Consider the following 19,012-nt stretch of genomic DNA (forward strand, 5'->3'; position numbering starts at 1 on the left):
GTGGTGGCCATCGGGAGCCCAGTCGAGGACAGGATGAGCACCGGACGGGAATTTCTTCTTCGGCTTCACAATAGTCGCATCCCGTTTGCTACCAGGTGTGACCTCCTCACGTAGAAACGCATCCGCAAACACATCTGCAACTTGTCTTGCGGCAACTTGCTGCTACCAAAAGTCAACGCTTAAACTTCCGTTTCCGGGTCTGAGTGTCGAACTACTCAGCGCAAGGACCATGAGGCGTATGACCGACTGACGACACAACGCGGTTCACGCTACGATTGAGCAGCACTACTTTGATGACTAGCTAGCATATAACAACAGGAGCAATAGTAACAGCAGCAGAAAAATGGACCTTCTGTGGAGCAGAGGAAGATTTAGGAGGGGAAGAATGTGTCGTCGATGAAGAATCGGCGAAAGGCGGGGAAGCCGCGTTACCCGGCTGGCGCAGTTCGATGCGGAACTCTCGTCCTTCCGATTAACATATCGCGGCGCTGCACGCGTTGTTCGGCCGTCGCCTTCCCTCTTGTTTTCTCCCTCACCACTTTCCTCTCCAGAACGACAAATAGCCCCTCTCCCAATCTGCTTGTCTTGCGAGTACGGCTACTAGTGGCATTGATCGTACCCTTAAGTCGGCACAATGGGCCCATATTCCTTCCATATGGAGAACTTGCAGATATGCGTGATCATGTGCGTGTTCTCGTGATTACTGTCTCTCGTGCGGCCTTACGCGAGCTCCCTGTTTACTGTAATATTTATTGACATGTTTATGGTCGTTGTGTGTAGGGTCGGGCTGCCAGCGCGCGGAAAGTCTCTTATTGCGCAAAAGAGTATGTTCCGATCTCCAATTCTCGAACTGGCGTTGGCTAACCCGTGGTCTCGAGTTGTGCGCTACCTGACATGGCTATCTATCGACGCGAAATGCTTCAACGTGGGCAACTATCGACGAATTGAAACTGCGCATCCCACAGCGGACTTCTTTGATGTCAACAACGAGGATGGCGAGCGGCTCCGCAGACACGCTGCGGAAGCCGCGCTCGAGGACATGTTCCGCTGGTTCGAAGAGGAGAATGGCATGGTCGGAATTTTCGATGCGACAAACACAACCCGTAAGCGCCGCGACTGGGTCCTTGACATCTGCCGCAAACATAACGTCGAGCCGCTGTTCGTCGAGAGCTGGTGCGACGACGAGGACCTGATTATGCAGAATATCGTGGATGTGAAAACCAGCAGTCCTGATTACGTAGGGCAGGACCCCGAACAGGCTGCTCTGGACTTTCGCAACCGTATCCGCAACTACGAGAAAGTGTACGAGACGATCTCTGAACGCGATCTGACCTACGTGAAGCTTATCAACGTCGGCTCGCAAGTCATCATCAACCGGATTCAATCGTACCTTGAGTCCCGGATTGTGTACTATCTCATGAACCTGCACATCAAGCCGCGCTGTATTTGGCTCAGTCGCCATGGCGAGTCGCAGTTCAACGTAGAGGGGAAGATCGGTGGAGACTCGGATCTCTCACCTCGAGGACGCGAGTATTCAAGACAGCTACCTCGACTGACGCGAATGTCAGTGGGTGACCAGCCACTGACAGTGTGGACGTCTACGTTGAAGCGGACTCAGCAGACCGCGAAGTATTTGCCATACAGACAGCTTACTTGGAAAGCTCTCGATGAACTCGATGCCGGCCAGTGCGATGGACTTACGTACGAAGAGATCGAGAGCAAATATCCAGATGACTTTGCAGCCCGTGATGCGGACAAGTATGAGGTATGTAATATGGTTGCTTTTGTACTTTTGGAGCATGGATCAACTAACAGTCTTAGTACCGGTATCCTGGAGGCGAGTCCTATCGAGATGTGGTGATCCGACTGGAGCCAATCATCATGGAACTAGAGAGACAGGATAATATCATGATAGTTACTCACCAGGCTGTTCTGAGATGCATTTACGCATACTTCATGAACGTGCCGCAGGACAAGAGTCCATGGATGGAGGTTCCACTTCATACCCTCAGTATGTGTTTGTTCTCTAACTTAGCTCGCATGATTATGAAGTTAACATGGAATTCACAGTTAAACTGGAACCAAAAGCATACGGAACAGAAGTTACGAGGTAAAAGATGAGACTGCTATACTGTCGAAAGTGTGCATGTACTAACGTCGACAACAGAATCAAGGCAGACATTCCAGCTGTCAGTACGTATCGTGAGAAGGGCCAATCCACCAAGAAAAAGTAAGAATTATGATCATTTAGGCTGCTCGATAAAAAAAAATCTGCTCATGCAAGGAATGGACTTTCTGTACTATACTTCTCTCACGTTAGCTGACAGTAGTTACCTGGTGTATTTATGGCATATATTCCTTGTGGTTAGTTGGCTGTTTGTTTTGTACTTGCATTTTTCAGGGCCGGTCTCTTGGAATCCGCTTTAATCATGAGCCACTGCAAACTATCGCTGCTGTTAGTAAATAGTGTAACTATATTAATGGAGTGTTCATCTTCGCGAACGAACCGAAGACTGTCGGCGCTCTCTAGAGAGCTGTGATTACAGTATGCGAGGGGTTTGTGGACATACTGTTCTCCGCAGGCCCTGCTCTCGTGTACCATGGTATACATCGAAATCCCGCCGAACACAGCCTGCCATGCCGTCTCGACCATCCTCAAGGACGATATACTACACACCAAAGTCACTGCAGCCACATACGCAGCAATCAATCACAGTCTACCGCAGTGCGGAGCCGGATGCTGCGCGCACACCATGGTTGATCTACATCCATGGCGGTGCGTGGCGCGACCCACGCCAGACGAAGTGGATGGGGTACCCACTGATCGAGCACGTTCTGCCAGCGCATTGGTATGGAACGTCGATAGATTATCGGCTGTCGCCCGCTGTGCAGCATCCGACGCACGTGGACGACGTGGCGCTTGCGCTGCGGACGCTGGATGAGGAGTATGGGATTTCGCGGCAGGACATCGTGATTGTGGGACACTCCGCCGGCGCGTGCATCGCGTTGCAGATTTTAGCAACGATGATTGCTGAGAAGGCAACGGTGATGACGATTCCAAAAGACAGCGACAACGCAGGGGGGCCGAGTGGCGCGATGATGAGCGATGCGGTGCGGTGTGTGGTTTGCGTCGAGGGCATCTACGACCTGCTCGAGCTCGGACGGGAATATCCCGCGTACCGAGAGTTTTTGGGACAAGCGTTTGGCGAGGACGATCAGCTGTGGGATGAAGCGTCGCCGAGTTCACTTCAATGGCGGCAATTGCGAGATGAGTCCAGCGCAAAGGTAAGACAGGAAAGTCGTGCCGGAAGTTGAGCTTGTAAACTGACATCAGCACAGATTGTACTGATACAGTCGCTGCAAGACCAACTTCTCAGCATACATCAGACCGAAGAATTTGCCTGCGTGCTGCAAGAGGCTGGGTGGGATGTCGAATTTCTGAAAATTAACGGCGGGACGCATGATGAGACTGTGGAGTCGGATGCGTTGTATAATGTCGTGGCCGGTATATGCAGTGACGTCGACAAAGTGGAGACCAGCAACGGCGCGATGTAAAGTAAAATTGATACTGGGTCTGCCGATTTACACCGCGAATTGAGAGTGAGTAAGACTTCCAGAAGGAGTTGTGCTCTGCGTAGACTGTGCGCGAGCTCTCGAAGCTGCGGTTGCGCACGCGCTGCTCGCAAAGGAACAGCGCAGCGGCCCGCCCCGTGACTCCCTGACGCGATGAGCGGAACTGAAACGGGCCCTCCCGCTAGCCCTCTTCTAGGAACTATGACGCAATATTGTGCATAACCGCGACACGGACGTTGCATGTATGCGCTGCGCCGCACATGCCGCATGTGACACTCCCAGCCCCTGTCCCGTGCCCATCGCGGGGGAAGGAGCTCAGCATGTGATAGTCCGTCGCCTGCAAGCTTCGTCAGAGCGTGTTTACCTCCCCGCTCGCCGCCGCCAATTTTTGCTCCTGACTTCTCCTCGCGCTACTCTCTGCATTGCGCTGACTACTGTCACCCAGGCTAATCGATTTTCTGCCGCATACACGAGTCAGGGATCAAGACTCTTGCATTTTGCTTCTTCCGTCACTGGAGAATTCCTTTCGTCTTTGGAACACTAGCATACACAAACAGCACACGCGGCATAGATTATACACAACCCAAGCGGCTTGTTATGGCTATAGCGCTATCTTCCTATAATCATTGAGCCACGTATGATTGGTATGTTCATACGTACTCTCACTGTACTAGTTCATATTTCGCTGACTCCACTACAACGCAGACCACATCCTCGGACGCCCGGCCCAGAACGTCAAGAAAGTACAAGTCCTCGTCGTCGCGACGTCATGGCTTCTCTATCTCATCCGTGGCCCTCGCCACGGGCCACCGATTATCAGCAACATTAGTCGTTTCCTCAGCGCGCACGCGTCAGCGTGGCAAATACACGTGCTGACCATGACGGGGTTGTACGTGCTTAAGAACGTCGACAAGCTGTTGAATTTGCAGGCGCCGGAGCCGTTAGCAGGTGTAGTACGTTCTACCTATTGCAGGCAATAGTTAGCAATGATCGAGATAGAACAGCAATAACTAAGACTGTGACTCTAGTACAGCAAATCGTTCTTCCGCGCGTCGTGGATATTGACAGCCCTGGACGCCGGCTTCTGGACCGCGATGTCCATTCGCCCAAAACCGGTACAGGACGTCGCCGCGATCTTATTCAGCATGTATTACCTAGTATTCGCGGACCAAGCGGACGAAATAGTGCGCAAAGTCCGCGCGACAATCACAGCAGAGCACTTGCGGATGTCCTGGGAGAAAGCCAATTCGCCAATCCTGCGTCTCACAAAGCTGATTTCGTGTCCGCGTATCGCGGTGTTGCGCAGTTTCGAAATTAGTCGGCCGAGGGATAGTCGGTACAAGACGCCAATTAAGGCGTATTTGTACTATGATGGCCCGCGGCATAAGTTTAAGAGCCAGTCGAAATTGCTGTTAGATTTTCCGGGCGGCGGATTCGTGAGCATGACGCCGCGACATCACGATGACGCGTTGTGCGCGTGGGCGAAGAAATTAAAGACGCCGGTCGTGAGTATCGACTACGGGTAAGTCACCATCATATGCCTTATTATGCACAAGTTGACGGTTAATCAAACAGCAAAGCACCAGAACATCCATATCCACACAGTCTAGACGAGTGCTATGACGCGTATATCGAGATCATGCGGACGAAGGGACGATGCATCGGACTGTCGGGCTTATCGGACCTGCAGATCGTCTTGACCGGAGATTCCGCGTACGTTCCAATGCCCATTCATGGATGAAGACAGAAGTTAACTCAACCACAGAGGAGGAAATTTCGTGGCAGGAACGATGCTGAAGCTGTTAACAAATCCTCATTCCCCAAAGCTGCCGATTTCGATCTTGATGGTCTATCCGGCGCTTGATCTGAATTTCACGTACGTCATCTCGCGGTGTGCAGAGACGACGTTGAGGCTAATGAAGCAAATAGATCCTGGATGACCGACGAGCAGGTACGCCTGCTACGTCAGGAGAGTGTGCGCGAGCTCCACGCGCCCAGTCTCATGAAGCGCAAGGAGAGCATATATAAAGACATGAGCGGACGCCTCAAGGTCGAAGATGAAGTAGTCAAGAGTGACTTCGAGGAATTTGAAAAAGAAAATTTTCGACTACCGCACAGTGTTGAGGATCGTGACGAGATGGGTACTCACAGCGCGCTGAAGAACAGCAGAGTAAAGGCGAAAGCACAGACGAGTATTCCAACAATGGATATGGCCAAGTATGCGATCGGCACATCGCTGGCGATGACGTCGCGGGTATCCTATTTCAGCGACAAGATACTGTCACCGGAAATGTTGCGCGCGATGGTGATCTTGTATATCGGGCCAAACAACAAGCCAGACTTTAGCACGGATTATTTACTGTCGCCGCTGAACGCTCCGACGGAGCTGCTCGCGCGATTTCCAAAGGTGTACATGATATGCGGCGAGGTTGATCCGCTCGTGGATGATACGGTACAATTCGCTGGTCGCCTGCGCGAAGCAAAGCGAGGCGCGCAGGCTCGCTTGGAGGCGCTTGCTATGTCTGCCACGGATGGCGTGGCAGGCGGGCACAGAGAGAACGAATTCGTCGAGGTCATGCTGATCCGCGGCATCTCACACGGGTTTCTGCAAATTCCGATGCTGCTTCCAGAAGGACGTGCGGCGATCTCACGGTGTGCGGTGTGGATCCAGGAAGCGTTCACGGCGCACGACGCGCATATGCGCCAAGAAGAGGACAACTACGACGCGTGGAAAGGTAGCACATCGGTGTCGACGTCGTTAGGGCATGGAAATGACGACAAAGGCGGTAGCAACAGCAGTAGTGACAGCAACATGGCGCGACCGTCGACGACGCGTGTGCAGCGACACGTAGCGCGGAGAGCGCTGGACAGTGTACTGAGTAAGGCGGGACTGAGCTGGGTATTACCGTCGTCGTCTGACCTGAGCTCGAATGACAGCGACGTGGACGACGTGGAAGATGACGATGACTTCTTCACGTACGGGTACGGCGACAAAGCTGGTGCCGATGACGCGGACACGCCACACCGTGGAGAGCTAGAACGCCACAGAGACCGTGACAGAGTAGCGTTCGCTGGTATCCCTGATGACGACAAACAGGGCCGGCCGATAGAGATATCTGTCGGCCGTGCGAGAATTGCTGGCGGGCACGAGCTGGTGGACGGCCGCAGAGAGCTGCTGCGCGACGCGCTACTGTCTGCTACCGGGGCCGATGGTGACGACAACGCGTCCTCCGGCGCTGGCAGTGTCGAGGACAGCGGCGGGTCCGGTGCAGCAGCCCGACGAACCAAAAACCGCCGTAAAATCGTGCGACTGAAGTCATGGGATCGGACGCAGCTTGTTCTGGAGACTGAGTTGATGGAACGCCGACGGAATGCGCTTGTGCGGTCACTTGCAGCACAGCGCAAGTCCGATGATTCAGATGCACAGCGCGGTCAACCGGAGAAGGAAGAAGCTTAGAGCACGAGTGAGCTACGCAAAGAATTAATTGCGAATACAAAATACACGATAGTAACCCGTATATTTAAAATCCTAATGTACACAACAACCATCCTCGCTTGACCGAAAAACTAGAAACAAAGCCATAATAAACCACAGGATAGGAGATAGCGTATTTAAGAACGCTCGCCACGGAGACGACGAGCAAGCTGGATGTCCTTGGCCTGGATAGTGACACGCTTAGCGTGGATGGCGCAAAGGTTGGTGTCCTCAAAGAGGGAGACGAGGTAAGCCTCAACAGACTCCTGGAGAGCACCAATAGCGGACGACTGGAAGCGGAGATCGGTCTTGAAGTCCTGAGCAATTTCACGGACGAGACGCTGGAAGGGAAGCTTGCGGATCAGAAGCTCGGTGGACTTCTGGTAGCGACGGATCTCACGGAGAGCGACAGTACCGGGTTTGTATCGGTGAGGCTTCTTGACGCCACCGGTAGAGGGGGCGGACTTGCGAGCAGCCTTGGAGGCGAGCTGCTTGCGGGGGGCTAGAAAATAGAAATTTTAGAATATAAACAACAAATAAAAAAAGCAGATAAAAAATACCTTTGCCACCAGTGGACTTGCGGGCGGTCTGCTTGGTACGAGCCATTGTTGGTGTTGTGGTGGAGAGTGTGGAAGGGAAGAGGCGGGAAAGCGGCGATGACAGGGAGGATAGAGAGAGATGTGGCGGGGAGGCGCTTTATAGGAAAAGGGCGGTGGTTGATGCTGGGGTGGGAAACCCTAGCCTTTGTGTGCTGTGGCAGTTGTGTGCCAAATGTCGTGTCAAGAGGCGCACAATTCCAGGCGCAGCTGCGGCAGAAAACAGGGCCGGAATGCTGCGGTTTGCAGCGTGGATGTGAGTGGTGCGCTGTGCTCTGTCGCGCGCGCTGCGCCGCACACCGCCCACAGCTGATGAAACTCCCCTAACCCTCTCTGTCCGCCCTTTTATGCGGTGCTCCCCCGCGCGTAGCTATCCTGTTACACCCGCGATCCACAGTCTCGCTCCGCCAGCACACTTCACTACTCTTTTCTCTCTACTCAACAATGACTGGTCGCGGCAAAGGTGGAAAGGGTCTCGGAAAGGGCGGTGCCAAGCGTCATCGCAAGATTCTACGTGACAACATCCAGGGCATCACGAAGCCTGCTATCCGTCGTCTTGCTCGTCGTGGTGGTGTCAAGCGTATTTCCGCTCTGGTATGTTTTTTTGTTTTCGTGCTGCGGTGATTGTTTCTGATGCGCTGCTCCTCAGATCTATGAAGAGACCCGTGGTGTCCTTAAGTCCTTCCTGGAGTCCGTCATTCGCGACGCGGTCACCTACACTGAGCACGCCAAGCGTAAGACTGTCACCTCCCTCGATGTCGTCTACGCTCTCAAGCGCCAGGGCCGCACTCTCTACGGTTTCGGTGGTTAAGCTACTCTGTCGCTTCTGTTGCGCTGCTTCCGCAGCAGCGCAGCAGCGTTTTGTGTACATTATGGATTTGCGGCGGGGTTGTCGGCGGACGCGGCAAGGCTGTTTTTAGTATTTAGTGCTTTTTTCCTTTCGTCTGGGTGTTATAAATACAAATGTATATTACAAAGAATTTGGTAGTCAGACTAGTGCCTGTTCGGGGGTTGTTCACGCGTAGACGTTAGCATTGGTCGGCCGAAGCGAAGACGGCGATGGACCGATCGCGTCCGGTGCTCTCTCGCGCGTACAAGCGACGTGGACTTGTGATCCGTGATTTTATGTGTTGCAGTGATCACAGGATGACGGTGGGTGAGGTGCCATTTCCACGTGAGCTGCGCTTCGTCATTGATCCGGCGCACGTCACGTTTCTCCACCGCTACAACACGAGCAGAGGTACGCTTTTGGCCTACGCTCCGCCCTCATCACCACCTCTCCCGACCGCTTCTGCGTCTTTCCGTGCTCTCCGTTTTCCACATCTCTTCTTTCTCAAGCCACCCGCCTCTGCAATTGCTGCGCACCTGCCTGCGTCCTCAGCATCGTCTCACTGCCACGTCTTCTTGCCACCTCCGGCTGCGTCGCCGTCTCACAGAGCCGTCTCTGTGCTATTGCTGGCATAATCTGCCCCGTGATCGTCCTCCGTGCGCGCGTCGCCGTTGCTTAGCTCATCTCTCCACGTCTTCCCTCCACATCTTCCGACCGCGCGCTATGGCAGACTTCGTTCTCTTCGATCAGCACGAGGCGCCGCGGCCGTCGTCTGCTCACGGCTTCTCGACCAGCTCGTTTGATAACAGCAGTCTCTTTCCCTCACCGTACGGCGACTATCAGCCGAGCCCCGCGGCTCCAGCCGCTATCCCGTCATCGATTCCCAAGTTTGACCGCCGCGCCTCGTACTCTCTCCCAGCTTCGCTGGCTTCTACACCAACTTCTCAGAGCTTCTTTAACCCCGCGATGGTCTCCTCTAGTGGCGGCTATCTCAGCGGGGTCAACGGTACATCCGGCCAGCAGGCTGACTCGCTTCCTGACATGCTTTCTCCGCTGGCTATGTTTAGCAACAACTCCTACGCACAAGCGGGTCTCCCAACAGGCGTCGACGATCTGGACTCGTTGATGCAGCTTCCTGACGATGACAATGACAACGATACACTTCAGTCACACAACTCGTCGTTCAATCCGCAGGAGATGCTGACGACTACATCCGACGATCCCATCAGCTATCAGTACTCACAGGGCCGGCGAATGTCTGAAGGTGAACAAGACATCCTTCACCCTCTCTTAGCTTGTGCTCTTGGCGATTACTTACTCCACCCTGCAGACCCAGCCGATCTTGGCCCAACGTTCAAAAACCCAAAGCTCGAGCGCACGATCTCGGACGTTCTCGAAGACGAGCTCTACTCGCCTGCAATGTCCCCGGTGCTCTCCGTTACCAGCGACGATTTTCTCAACGACTTCTCGGATGTCCGGCCAGCGACGTGGGCGAAATCGCTCCCTACAACGCGCACCGCATCCCCCAGCCCCTACCGCGATATGTCACCTTTCCGGAAGTCGTCATCTTTCTATCCCGGTCCATCACCAGAGAGCCCAGTGATGACCCATCAGTCTGTGCCGCAGCATTACCGAATGTTTCCATCTCTGCCCACGTCTGCCGGACCATCCATGGCGGCTTCGCAGCCGAGCTTACAGCGGGTACAAGCGGCATCGGATGAGTTGCGTGTTTTGAGTGGCTCGAATCTTAGCAGCTCGCCGCAGCCGATCGGCTTCCAATCAAAATATAACTCAACTCAGGATGCTAGTCCGCAACAACAGCTGCAGAACCTTCAGCTTCAGCATCTCATGCAACAGCAGCAGAGCCGGCAGCGGCGCGGACGACAGATGTTCGACCTCGATCAGCGGAGTTTCGATCGTATGAACGCTATGCGAAACCAACGGCAGCAGATGGCCCTGGATCCAGCCGTCAAAACTATCTCTCCAAAAGAGGCTCTGCTTGATTTGTCTGAGACAGATATTTTGACTGGAAATGACGTCGTCATGCCGACTTCTACTCCTAAGTTGTTTGGTCCGACGCCGTCATCCTCGTCTAACAGCAGCAGTGCCAACTTACCGCTTGAGGAACAGTCTGATATCGAGTCTGGCGATGACAGTTTCTTGGACAGCGAATACTTCTCGACACCGAAATCGATTCCCCGGTCGGTTGGACATCCGACGCCTACAGGGTTCGAGGATATGGCCGTTGAAACCCCAACGCAATCTTCTTCGGTTTCATCTCCGGTCGCGTCGGACTACGAGGATGCTTCTTCGTTTGCCGTTTCCCCTGTATCGGATGCGTCTTACCGCCCTCCTGGTGGAGCATCGTTTGACTCTCGATTCAATGTCGGATCGTCATCGCGTATTGAGCCGGATATCTCCATTGAAGAGTCGACGTGTCCCGAGTGTTCAGTGGTGTTTCCGTCTTTGCAGCAACTGAGGGCGCATCGTCGCATTCATCACAGCCAGACGCCGCCACGGAAGAAACTTCCACTTTCTGCTCACACTGGGCCACACCGATGCACATATGTTAGTCCCAAGACAGGAAAACCGTGCAACAAGATTTTTTCGCGACCTTACGATCTCATTCGTCATCAAGAGACCATTCACTCAGCAGAACGGAGAACTTACAAATGCGATCTCTGTGACGACGATACAAAGACCTTTTCTCGACCGGATGCTCTTGCACGGCATATCAGAGTCAAGCACGAGAAAGGCGGGAAGTAGTCACGGCAGCGCGGGACTAATAAGTGTAGATAATGTTGCATTTGGAGTACAGGATCGAACTTTCACGGAACCTCTTGGCGTTTCAAACCTTTCATATAATTACAACTCTGAGTTGCTGCTCTGCTATATTTTTTTCTACTCTCTTCTCTTCTTCAGGTTTTGTTTACGTGATATAGTGTTATGCAGGTTTTTTGTTTTGGTTTATATTATTTGTGAAGGCAGTACATTATGGGAAAGTCGGGTGGCATATCAATCGTTTTATTTGAGAGTGGAGCGGTAGCATTTTTATTGGAGGCATTGCACGCAGGCAGGTTTGGAATATTACATTGTATGATTATTAGTTTGTTTGGCTGGTTAAGAATGATAATAGTAATAATAACAGGGATTACTATATACATATACATATACAATGATACGTGTAGGAAGCTCTTTTGACTCATGGAGTCGTATGTGGAACGCGGAGCAGGACTGCCATTGCTCTGCTAGGGATATCAAGTAATAGTCTTGATCATGGATCACGACCCAGCGTCTTCTCGACTCCTGTAAAGCGTGTTCATAGTCGTTATATCTGCTCGAGCAGTGCTGTGGTCGTAGACTTGCCGGAGGTCAGTCTACACGGCTGCCTTCAGCAGCCGGTTGACGGTGTACTTCGTAAACACTGCTGCACCGTTAGCTCCTCTCGCCCGCAAGTCAAAACGCCAGTACAAAGCTTACACCTGATAGCAACTTGACGGCCAATAAATTTCCCAAGAATCGGGAATATGAGAGCCGCAAAAATATATTTGATCTGTCGTATAGACTCGTCCCACTCGTCTTGTGCATCGGAGGAGTCATATTGACTGACAGAATCCGAAGCGCTGACGGCATCGTCGGCAGCCGGCACGGTAGCTGCCAGTTGGGCCTCCTCAGCGGCATCGGCCATTTGCAGCGTCTGCAGAGTCCAGCAGTGATGCCACAGATGACTTGATCTCTGTTTGGCGTGATGACTTCGTGTTCGCGATATGCTGCAGTAAGCCGGCGGTGTATGAAGTGCCCTAACCCTGGAATATACAGTGGTCGAGGAGATGTTAGCGCACTCCGCAGCCGGAGAGCGACACAGCACGACTGCAAGCACCTGCGACAACGACAAACCTGTTTCGGGAGTCTGCTTACGGTAGCACCGTACTTGCTTGGGTTTAATTGTTGTGCGCGGAAGAGTTGAAACGACAAATAACCTCGCCGAAATGGCGACACCTGGATTACACCCAGGAAAGCCAAACAGCATCCACCAGGCATTCAGCACCGCGTATTGGGATGGTTTACGACTTGTGGTATGTTTTTGTGCTGCCATGTCTTCCGTGTATGATTTCAGACACCTGACAGAACATTGATTTCAGACTTATGTTTCGGGCAACAATCTGGTCATCTTATCTCAGCCGAGTGTGCTTCGACAGACAATTTATCTTGACCGGGATGGCGGCGCGGTAGATATCGAGGAAAGTACAGGCAACGTATGTGGACTTATAACCAGCTTTTCTGTTTATCGGATCTCGAACTAATTGCTTCATTATGAAAGATCGCTGTGGTGTCTGGCCCAAAGATTTTGATTTATGCACCCTCCGCAGAACGTGGCCCGCTACTCCAGGTAATTACGGCTATGTCGCGGGGAAACGCTCACATGCTGATGTGTTTCGTATCTAGTGGATGCTGCAATGGACTCTACATTTAGACCTTGACGATGGTGTGCCGAATGGAGTCAACTGGGGTAACGAACAGGAGCTGCTGGTCGCCGGAAAGACTGTTTCGCTATGGGCGGTCATGGGCTATGGACCGCATCGTCTTTGGAAGAAGACGTGAGCATTTAGGGATACTTTTTGTATGGGAATTGACTACTGACGTCCTAATTTAGCTTGGCTGTACCAGCTATGCTCTCGGCATTCTCGTTTGACTCATATCTGGCGGCGACTGTCGGAAAGAACGACAAGCTTGTCAAAGTCTGGCGCCGGTTCTCATATGACATGGCTAACGCCGACTTCGATTTCTCCTATCTTGCCCATCCGCGTGCAGTAACTGAGCTGCGTTGGCGCCGACCTTTCAGTCGATCGCAGTAAGTGCTCGCCGGTCATCTACAGCGATCCGCAGTGTACTAATTGATTCCTAGGTCAATGGAGAATATTTTGTACACAGTTTGCGCTGACGGAGTGTTACGGATATGGGCGCCGACGGATAGCGTCGAGTCTTCGTACATGCAGATGTGGTCATCCCTTGACCTCTTCGACGTGCTCCCACGATCATTACCTGGCGAACTCCGGTATGCCACAATTATTGATAACAAAGACTTCACTCGCGCCACTGAATCCGCGGTGCGCAACGCAAAGGATGACCCGGTCTCGAAGCAACGGATGGAACATTTGATTGAGGTTGCCAGCAAGAACCCAGATGTTTGCGTTGTGTTTGACCAAGCTGGGCGTATGGCTGTGTTTGGTATCGAAAATATTGGGTCTCGCGTGCGAAGAGCGTTCAGCATATTTGAAATCTTGTACGACTCAACACCCGTTCAAGACTTCCCACAAAATTGTCAACATTTATCGTTTTTGGGCTTCGGAGCCAGTACATCCAAGGAACCTGACTTTGTGCTGTTAATCCACGATTTCAATGCCGGAATCCGGCAATACGAATCTAACTTTTCGACGCTCCTATATCCTCAATCCGTCGAATGCCGGCTGCGCTTGACCCAGGTATGGACCGGCCATTACAAGTCCGTACAGAGCCTTGTGCGGACTGCGGACGGCAAAGCTATGTTATCTTCTAGTAATCATGCCGAAAATATAATCTGGAAGCCAAGGCAAATGTTCGGTACGGTTATGCTAGAGCCTGCGAGTATCATAATGGCTCCGGATAAGGTACAGCGAGCGATTATTCTGTTGAAAGGACAGTTTGTGATTACGATGCAGAGCTTTGATCTTGTGCTGTGGGATTGTCGCAGTCCAAAAGCTAAGCGGATAGCTTCTAGTGCACTGGTTGCGCACAAGAAGAGAATTCTGTTGAATCTCTTCTTACTTCCGGAGAATTTTGAGAAGACAGGCAAATTTCATGTGCTGGCTGTGTACAATGACCGATTTGGTATTGTCTGGGAAGCGCAAGTGCCGACGCTTGACCTTTCTTACACGGCTGCGAATGGACATTCTAATCAGAGCAAGGCAAATGGGACCACCAACGGGAGCGTTGAGTCGAATGGAATGAACGGAACGAACGGAACCTTGGTGAAGCATGCCGCGTCGATTTCTGCTCACTTGAAAAAACTTGGTGAATTCAAGTTTCCTGTACCTGCAGGCGACACTCTTGTTTCAGTGCTCTCGGTTGATCCTGTCGGATGGACAGCGGAGCTGACCGGATCAATAGACTCATACGCGCGAGATGTCGTGACGAGCATATCAAGCGAAGGCATGGTCCGATCATGGACTGCCAGGATGGCGCACGGAGCGACCGATCCCTCGGGGTCAGTACAGTGGCTTGAGACTGCGAGTGTAGACACCGGAATCAAGAGTCTCAATCTCGCCAAGGGAAGTACGATGAAGAAAATCGCTCTTGTCGATGAGTCGTCTACGCGGTTGACAATTTGGGACATCGGCGAGCAGCATTTAGAGTATGAAGAACGGTTTAAGGAAGGAGACACAATCAAGGATCTGGACTGGACGTGTACACCTGATTCACAGAGTATACTGGCTATTGGATTTAGCAACCGTGTGCTGCTTTATTGCCAGCTACGATTTGATTACACCAAGGAACTTCCCGCGTGGGCTGTGTTCAGAGAGATCAACATTCGTCGGTACACACCTCGCGTGATTGGCGATTCGATTTGGCTAGAGGATGGCACACTGGTCATAGGTTCTGGCAATCAGCTATTCACTCATGATAAGCGCGTCGACACACACAAGGCAATTCAGACACTACACTTGTCATCACACAAGGTGCCGTTTAGAAATATTTTCGATATTGTCTCTGTTCTCAACGGGCCATTACCATTGTACCACCCGCAATTTGTCGCACAATCGATTTTTGTTGGAAAGACCGATCCTGTGCGGAAGGTATTCGTGACGTTGCTGAAAGAGCTCAAGTTCACTGTCCCGTCGGAGGCTAATGTAGCTGATATTGATAGCCTCGTTGGCATGCGCATTGAAGACTTCATCCAGCCTACCGATGCAATGGTAGCGCAACCCACAAGGCAAAGCCGGGCGGCGAAGTATTCACAGCTATTCTCTACGGCGAATTTGGCCGAGGATCAGGATTTCGACACGTTTAATGAAGGCGCTGCGTTAGCGTTAACGGATTATCTGAAGAATGTGTCGTTGCCATATCTCACAAGCCATCAGCAGATTTCGCTCACGGCGATTGTTGAGGGCATGGGCCAGGTGGAAGAACAGCGGAGCTCACTAGATGAGAACGGTGTCCGATACTTTTTGGCGTTCAGACTGTTCATTCTACATCGGGAATCCATGATACAGATGCCGTATCGCGATCACAATTGGGCGTATCATTCGGAGTCTCAAGAGGTTTTGGTTGATTTGATTATGAAGTCGTACAACGGACGGATGACGTGGCAACAGGCCAGAGAGTCGGGAATGTTTGTGTGGCTTCGCAGCTCAACGGCGGCTCGAGAGCAGTTTGAAGCGATGGCGCGTATCATATATACGAACTCAGAGCCTCGGAATCCAGTGGACTGCACGCTGTTCTATCTCGCGTTGAGGAAGAAGCAGATCCTGCTTGGTCTGTGGCGTATGGCGTCTTACCACAAGGAACAGCGAGCTATGATGAAGTTTTTGGCGAATAACTTCTCTGAGCCGAGATGGAAGACTGCCGCGTTGAAGAACGCGTACGTTCTATTGAGCAAGCAGCGATATGAGTACGCGGCCGCGTTCTTCTTGCTTGCTGACAGTCTCAAGGATGCCGTTAATGTGTGTTTGAAAAATCTGCATGATTTGCAGCTGGCGATTGCTATTGCGCGGATATACGAAGGCGACGACAATGGACCAGTATATTTGGACTTGCTACAGAAGGAGGTGCTGCCTCTTGCATATCGCACCGGGGACCGATGGCTTGCGAGTCTTGCATTCTACCAACTTGGACGAAAGGACATGGCGCTGAAGTGCATTATATCATCATATCGGAATGAGATAACGCTTGATGAAAAATCCGGCGAAGCCGAAGATCTTGAGAGCAAGATGTTTCTTGTCGAGGATCCTGTCCTCGTGGTATTATACCGGCAAATACGGGACTCACTGCGGGTTGGTACTCATGCGAGCATCGGCATCACTCCCGCAGTGGAGACGCAGTTTGTGTTGCATATTGCGAAGCTTTACGACCGCATGGGCTGCGACCTGCTCGCACTGGATCTCGCACGGAATTGGAAGTTCGTGAATAAGCTTGAGGCCGCGAAGCCACCGCCACAAAAGAGCATGTTGGATATGTGGGGGTAGTACTGAAGTTGTTCAACTCAATAGACGGACGAGGAATATGGAATAGCACGTGGGAAAGAGGAAATAGAAGTGCTGTAATACTGTTTTACATGTGAGGTTGTGTTTTTTTGTTATTTTTGGTTTCTCGATGTCAATACTGTGCGTTTTTGTTCCTGGTTTTGTTCTGCTATCTTAATGGCTCGCGAATTTCATATGTAGGCGCGGATGGCGAATTGATGCATATTGTTCAACTCGGCGGCTGTCTACAGCCTGTCGCCTACATACGTGTGCTATTGAACGGGCTTGTGGCTTGCAGGTTCGCGCAGTGGAATAGGCGTGGCACGGTGCCACAGTTAAGCAATATCTATGCAGCTGCGCGGCAGCTGTACAGTTCACGTGACCATTGTGGAACGTGCGCGTGCGACCTGTGTCGCCTAGAGCCGCGTTGTGGCTCGGCGTGCCGCCGGTCGTTCGCCATCCTGCGTCTTCACCAAATCCACGTCCCCCTTTCTCCATCCTCTACTTGCACACGCGCTCAATCCTGCGTTGTCCTCGGTACTCCTTTTTTTCGTGATTTGGAAGCGGTATGGCCTCAAAGCAACAGTCTCTCGCAATCTTCGACCGACTGCGCTCGGAGAGAGGAAATAAGGTATAATTGACCCGTTTATCAGGTTATCGCCATCGCTGGCCGGCTACCTTCCTGTGGGCATCAGCGGTGGCCGTTAATGCAATTACGGGTGGGCTAACAATTTTTACAGTCATGTTTTGATTGCGGCGCGAAGAATCCTACATGGACGTCGGTTCCGTTCGCGATATACCTATGTCTTGACTGCTCCTCGATTCACCGCAACCTTGGTGTGCACATTTCGTTCGTGCGGTCAACAAACCTCGACACATGGACGTGGGACCAGCTGCGTCTGATGAAGGTCGGTGGTAACACGAAGGCGCGTGAGTTTTTCACACGGAACGGTGGTGGTGCTGTGTTGGCGTCGAAGGACGCAAAGGCACGGTACACGTCGCGTGCCGCGGAGATGTACAAGACCGAGTTGAAGCGGCGTGCTGCGGAAGACGCGCAGATACATCCGCATGAGGTTGTCTTAGATGAGGATGGAGGATTCGAGATTCAGATTGATTCGAGTGCGTCGGGAAAGAGCGGTGATGACGACTTCTTCTCGAGCTGGGATAAGCCTACGGTGAAGACTTCATCTGTGCCGTCATCGCGCACATCAACGCCACCAGTCATCGGATTGAACGGAGCCTCGCGCAACAGTAGCACAGCGAGCTTGCCGCTTAGTGGAAGTGCGCCAACGGATGAACTGGCTCGAAAAATTACATCGTCGTCAGCATTGCGGTCGAAGTCTGCGGCGTCGGCCATCGGCGGCGGTGCACCTGCGCGGCGGCAGGCTGCGAATATTTTGTCGTCAAAGCGGGGTCAGCGTTTTGGTGCGAAGAAGCTCGGCGCAGAGGTGATTGATTTCGATGCGGCCGAGCGAAGTGCGGTCGAAGAGGCTGAGCGTGAGCCGGTTGTTGCCGCGGCACCGCCAAAGCCTATCAAGAAGGTGGTCGTCGAGCCTACAGAGTCGACGAACTCCGAATATCCGTCGTCTTTGACTTCCGATTCCATTGACCGCACCACCGCTGGCGTTGCGCGCCTTGGATTCGGTCAGACTGCCAGGCCAACAGCGGCGACGCCGTCGCCATCGACTGCCTCTGCGTCGTCAGCCGCGAGCTCACGATACGAAGCACCTGGTGCTGTGCAGAGCAAGTTTGGCAACCAGAAGGCTATATCATCCGATGAGTATTTTGGGCGAAATCAGTATGATTCGAACGCACAGGCTGAGGCGCGCGCGCGGCTCAGTGCATTTGATGGCGCTACTGCCATCTCTTCGAATGCTTATTTCGGACGCGAAGATGAAGAGCCAGAGACCGAGTCTGATTTTGGTGATATCGAACGCGTCGCGCGCAACTTTGCAAACAAGATCACGAATGGAACTGCAGGTGACGATTTGAACAACATTAAGGATATCCTGGAGCAGGGCGCGAGTAAACTTTCCGATATCATGAGAGATTACCTGCGCCAGTAACTGCAGAGACAAGAATTAATATTACGGCATTTCATTTTTGTCTTATTTCTTGAATTACAATCTCTTCAGTCACGACACTTCTGTTACGAAACGCAGAAAATTAGCATTGGGAGTCTCATCTATTATTGCTTGCTTTCCATGAAAAGTACATCAACGGATAAGATTTAATTTGTTTCTGTCGCATTTCTTTTAGAAGAAAAATTAATAGCATCGTTTGTGGAAGTCTGAGTGAGCTGGTAGCCGATAAATTGTTC

At 52.1% G+C, this 19,012-nt stretch overlaps 9 protein-coding genes across 9 annotated transcripts; 7 read left to right on the forward strand and 2 right to left on the reverse strand.

The window, feature by feature from the left end:
- Positions 1-408: 408 nt before the first annotated feature.
- V1518DRAFT_411418 (6-phosphofructo-2-kinase-domain-containing protein) lies at positions 409-2,502 on the forward strand. The gene is made up of 6 exons (XM_066902841.1): positions 409-684; positions 781-824; positions 879-1,765; positions 1,822-2,011; positions 2,071-2,110; positions 2,168-2,502. The coding sequence occupies exons 1-6, from the start codon at positions 635-637 to the stop codon at positions 2,232-2,234; spliced, it is 1,278 nt and encodes a 425-aa protein (XP_066761072.1). The 5' UTR covers positions 409-634; the 3' UTR covers positions 2,235-2,502.
- Positions 2,503-2,534: 32 nt separating this feature from the next.
- On the forward strand, positions 2,535-3,611 carry V1518DRAFT_411423 (Alpha/Beta hydrolase protein). The gene is made up of 2 exons (XM_066902842.1): positions 2,535-3,285; positions 3,340-3,611. Exons 1-2 carry the CDS (start codon positions 2,548-2,550, stop codon positions 3,553-3,555), a joined length of 954 nt encoding a protein of 317 aa, XP_066761073.1. The 5' UTR covers positions 2,535-2,547; the 3' UTR covers positions 3,556-3,611.
- A 321-nt stretch (positions 3,612-3,932) lies between these two features.
- V1518DRAFT_411425 (Alpha/Beta hydrolase protein) lies at positions 3,933-7,088 on the forward strand. Its single transcript, XM_066902843.1, has 6 exons — positions 3,933-4,217; positions 4,279-4,526; positions 4,602-5,095; positions 5,149-5,286; positions 5,339-5,449; positions 5,503-7,088. The coding sequence occupies exons 1-6, from the start codon at positions 4,211-4,213 to the stop codon at positions 7,028-7,030; spliced, it is 2,526 nt and encodes an 841-aa protein (XP_066761074.1). The 5' UTR covers positions 3,933-4,210; the 3' UTR covers positions 7,031-7,088.
- On the reverse strand, positions 7,075-7,722 carry V1518DRAFT_411429 (histone-fold-containing protein). The gene is made up of 2 exons (XM_066902844.1): positions 7,609-7,722; positions 7,075-7,550 (listed from the first exon to the last, which is right to left on the reverse strand). Exons 1-2 carry the CDS (start codon positions 7,652-7,654, stop codon positions 7,186-7,188), a joined length of 411 nt encoding a protein of 136 aa, XP_066761075.1. The 5' UTR covers positions 7,655-7,722; the 3' UTR covers positions 7,075-7,185.
- A 241-nt stretch (positions 7,723-7,963) lies between these two features.
- V1518DRAFT_411430 (histone-fold-containing protein) lies at positions 7,964-8,625 on the forward strand. The gene is made up of 2 exons (XM_066902845.1): positions 7,964-8,238; positions 8,294-8,625. The coding sequence occupies exons 1-2, from the start codon at positions 8,089-8,091 to the stop codon at positions 8,453-8,455; spliced, it is 312 nt and encodes a 103-aa protein (XP_066761076.1). The 5' UTR covers positions 7,964-8,088; the 3' UTR covers positions 8,456-8,625.
- A 571-nt stretch (positions 8,626-9,196) lies between these two features.
- V1518DRAFT_370782 (uncharacterized protein) lies at positions 9,197-11,239 on the forward strand (the record flags this gene model as incomplete). The annotated part of the gene is made up of 2 exons (XM_066901334.1): positions 9,197-9,737; positions 9,804-11,239. The coding sequence occupies 2 exons, from the start codon at positions 9,197-9,199 to the stop codon at positions 11,237-11,239; spliced, it is 1,977 nt and encodes a 658-aa protein (XP_066761077.1).
- A 237-nt stretch (positions 11,240-11,476) lies between these two features.
- V1518DRAFT_411434 (uncharacterized protein) lies at positions 11,477-12,318 on the reverse strand. The gene is made up of 2 exons (XM_066902846.1): positions 11,954-12,318; positions 11,477-11,897 (listed from the first exon to the last, which is right to left on the reverse strand). The coding sequence occupies exons 1-2, from the start codon at positions 12,159-12,161 to the stop codon at positions 11,851-11,853; spliced, it is 255 nt and encodes an 84-aa protein (XP_066761078.1). The 5' UTR covers positions 12,162-12,318; the 3' UTR covers positions 11,477-11,850.
- An 8-nt stretch (positions 12,319-12,326) lies between these two features.
- V1518DRAFT_411435 (RAVE protein 1 C terminal-domain-containing protein) lies at positions 12,327-16,916 on the forward strand. The gene is made up of 6 exons (XM_066902847.1): positions 12,327-12,549; positions 12,616-12,729; positions 12,795-12,863; positions 12,920-13,071; positions 13,128-13,325; positions 13,380-16,916. Exons 1-6 carry the CDS (start codon positions 12,463-12,465, stop codon positions 16,693-16,695), a joined length of 3,936 nt encoding a protein of 1,311 aa, XP_066761079.1. The 5' UTR covers positions 12,327-12,462; the 3' UTR covers positions 16,696-16,916.
- Positions 16,917-17,260: 344 nt separating this feature from the next.
- Positions 17,261-18,758, forward strand: V1518DRAFT_425459 (uncharacterized protein; the record flags this gene model as incomplete). Its single annotated transcript, XM_066905917.1, has 2 exons — positions 17,261-17,323; positions 17,433-18,758. The coding sequence occupies 2 exons, from the start codon at positions 17,261-17,263 to the stop codon at positions 18,756-18,758; spliced, it is 1,389 nt and encodes a 462-aa protein (XP_066761080.1).
- Between the last annotated feature and the right edge of the window lie 254 nt (positions 18,759-19,012).

The sequence above is a fragment of the Limtongia smithiae genome, assembly GCF_038497785.1.
Source record: "Limtongia smithiae strain NRRL Y-17922 unplaced genomic scaffold V1518scaffold_2, whole genome shotgun sequence".
NCBI classification, from domain to species: domain Eukaryota; kingdom Fungi; phylum Ascomycota; class Lipomycetes; order Lipomycetales; family Lipomycetaceae; genus Limtongia; species Limtongia smithiae.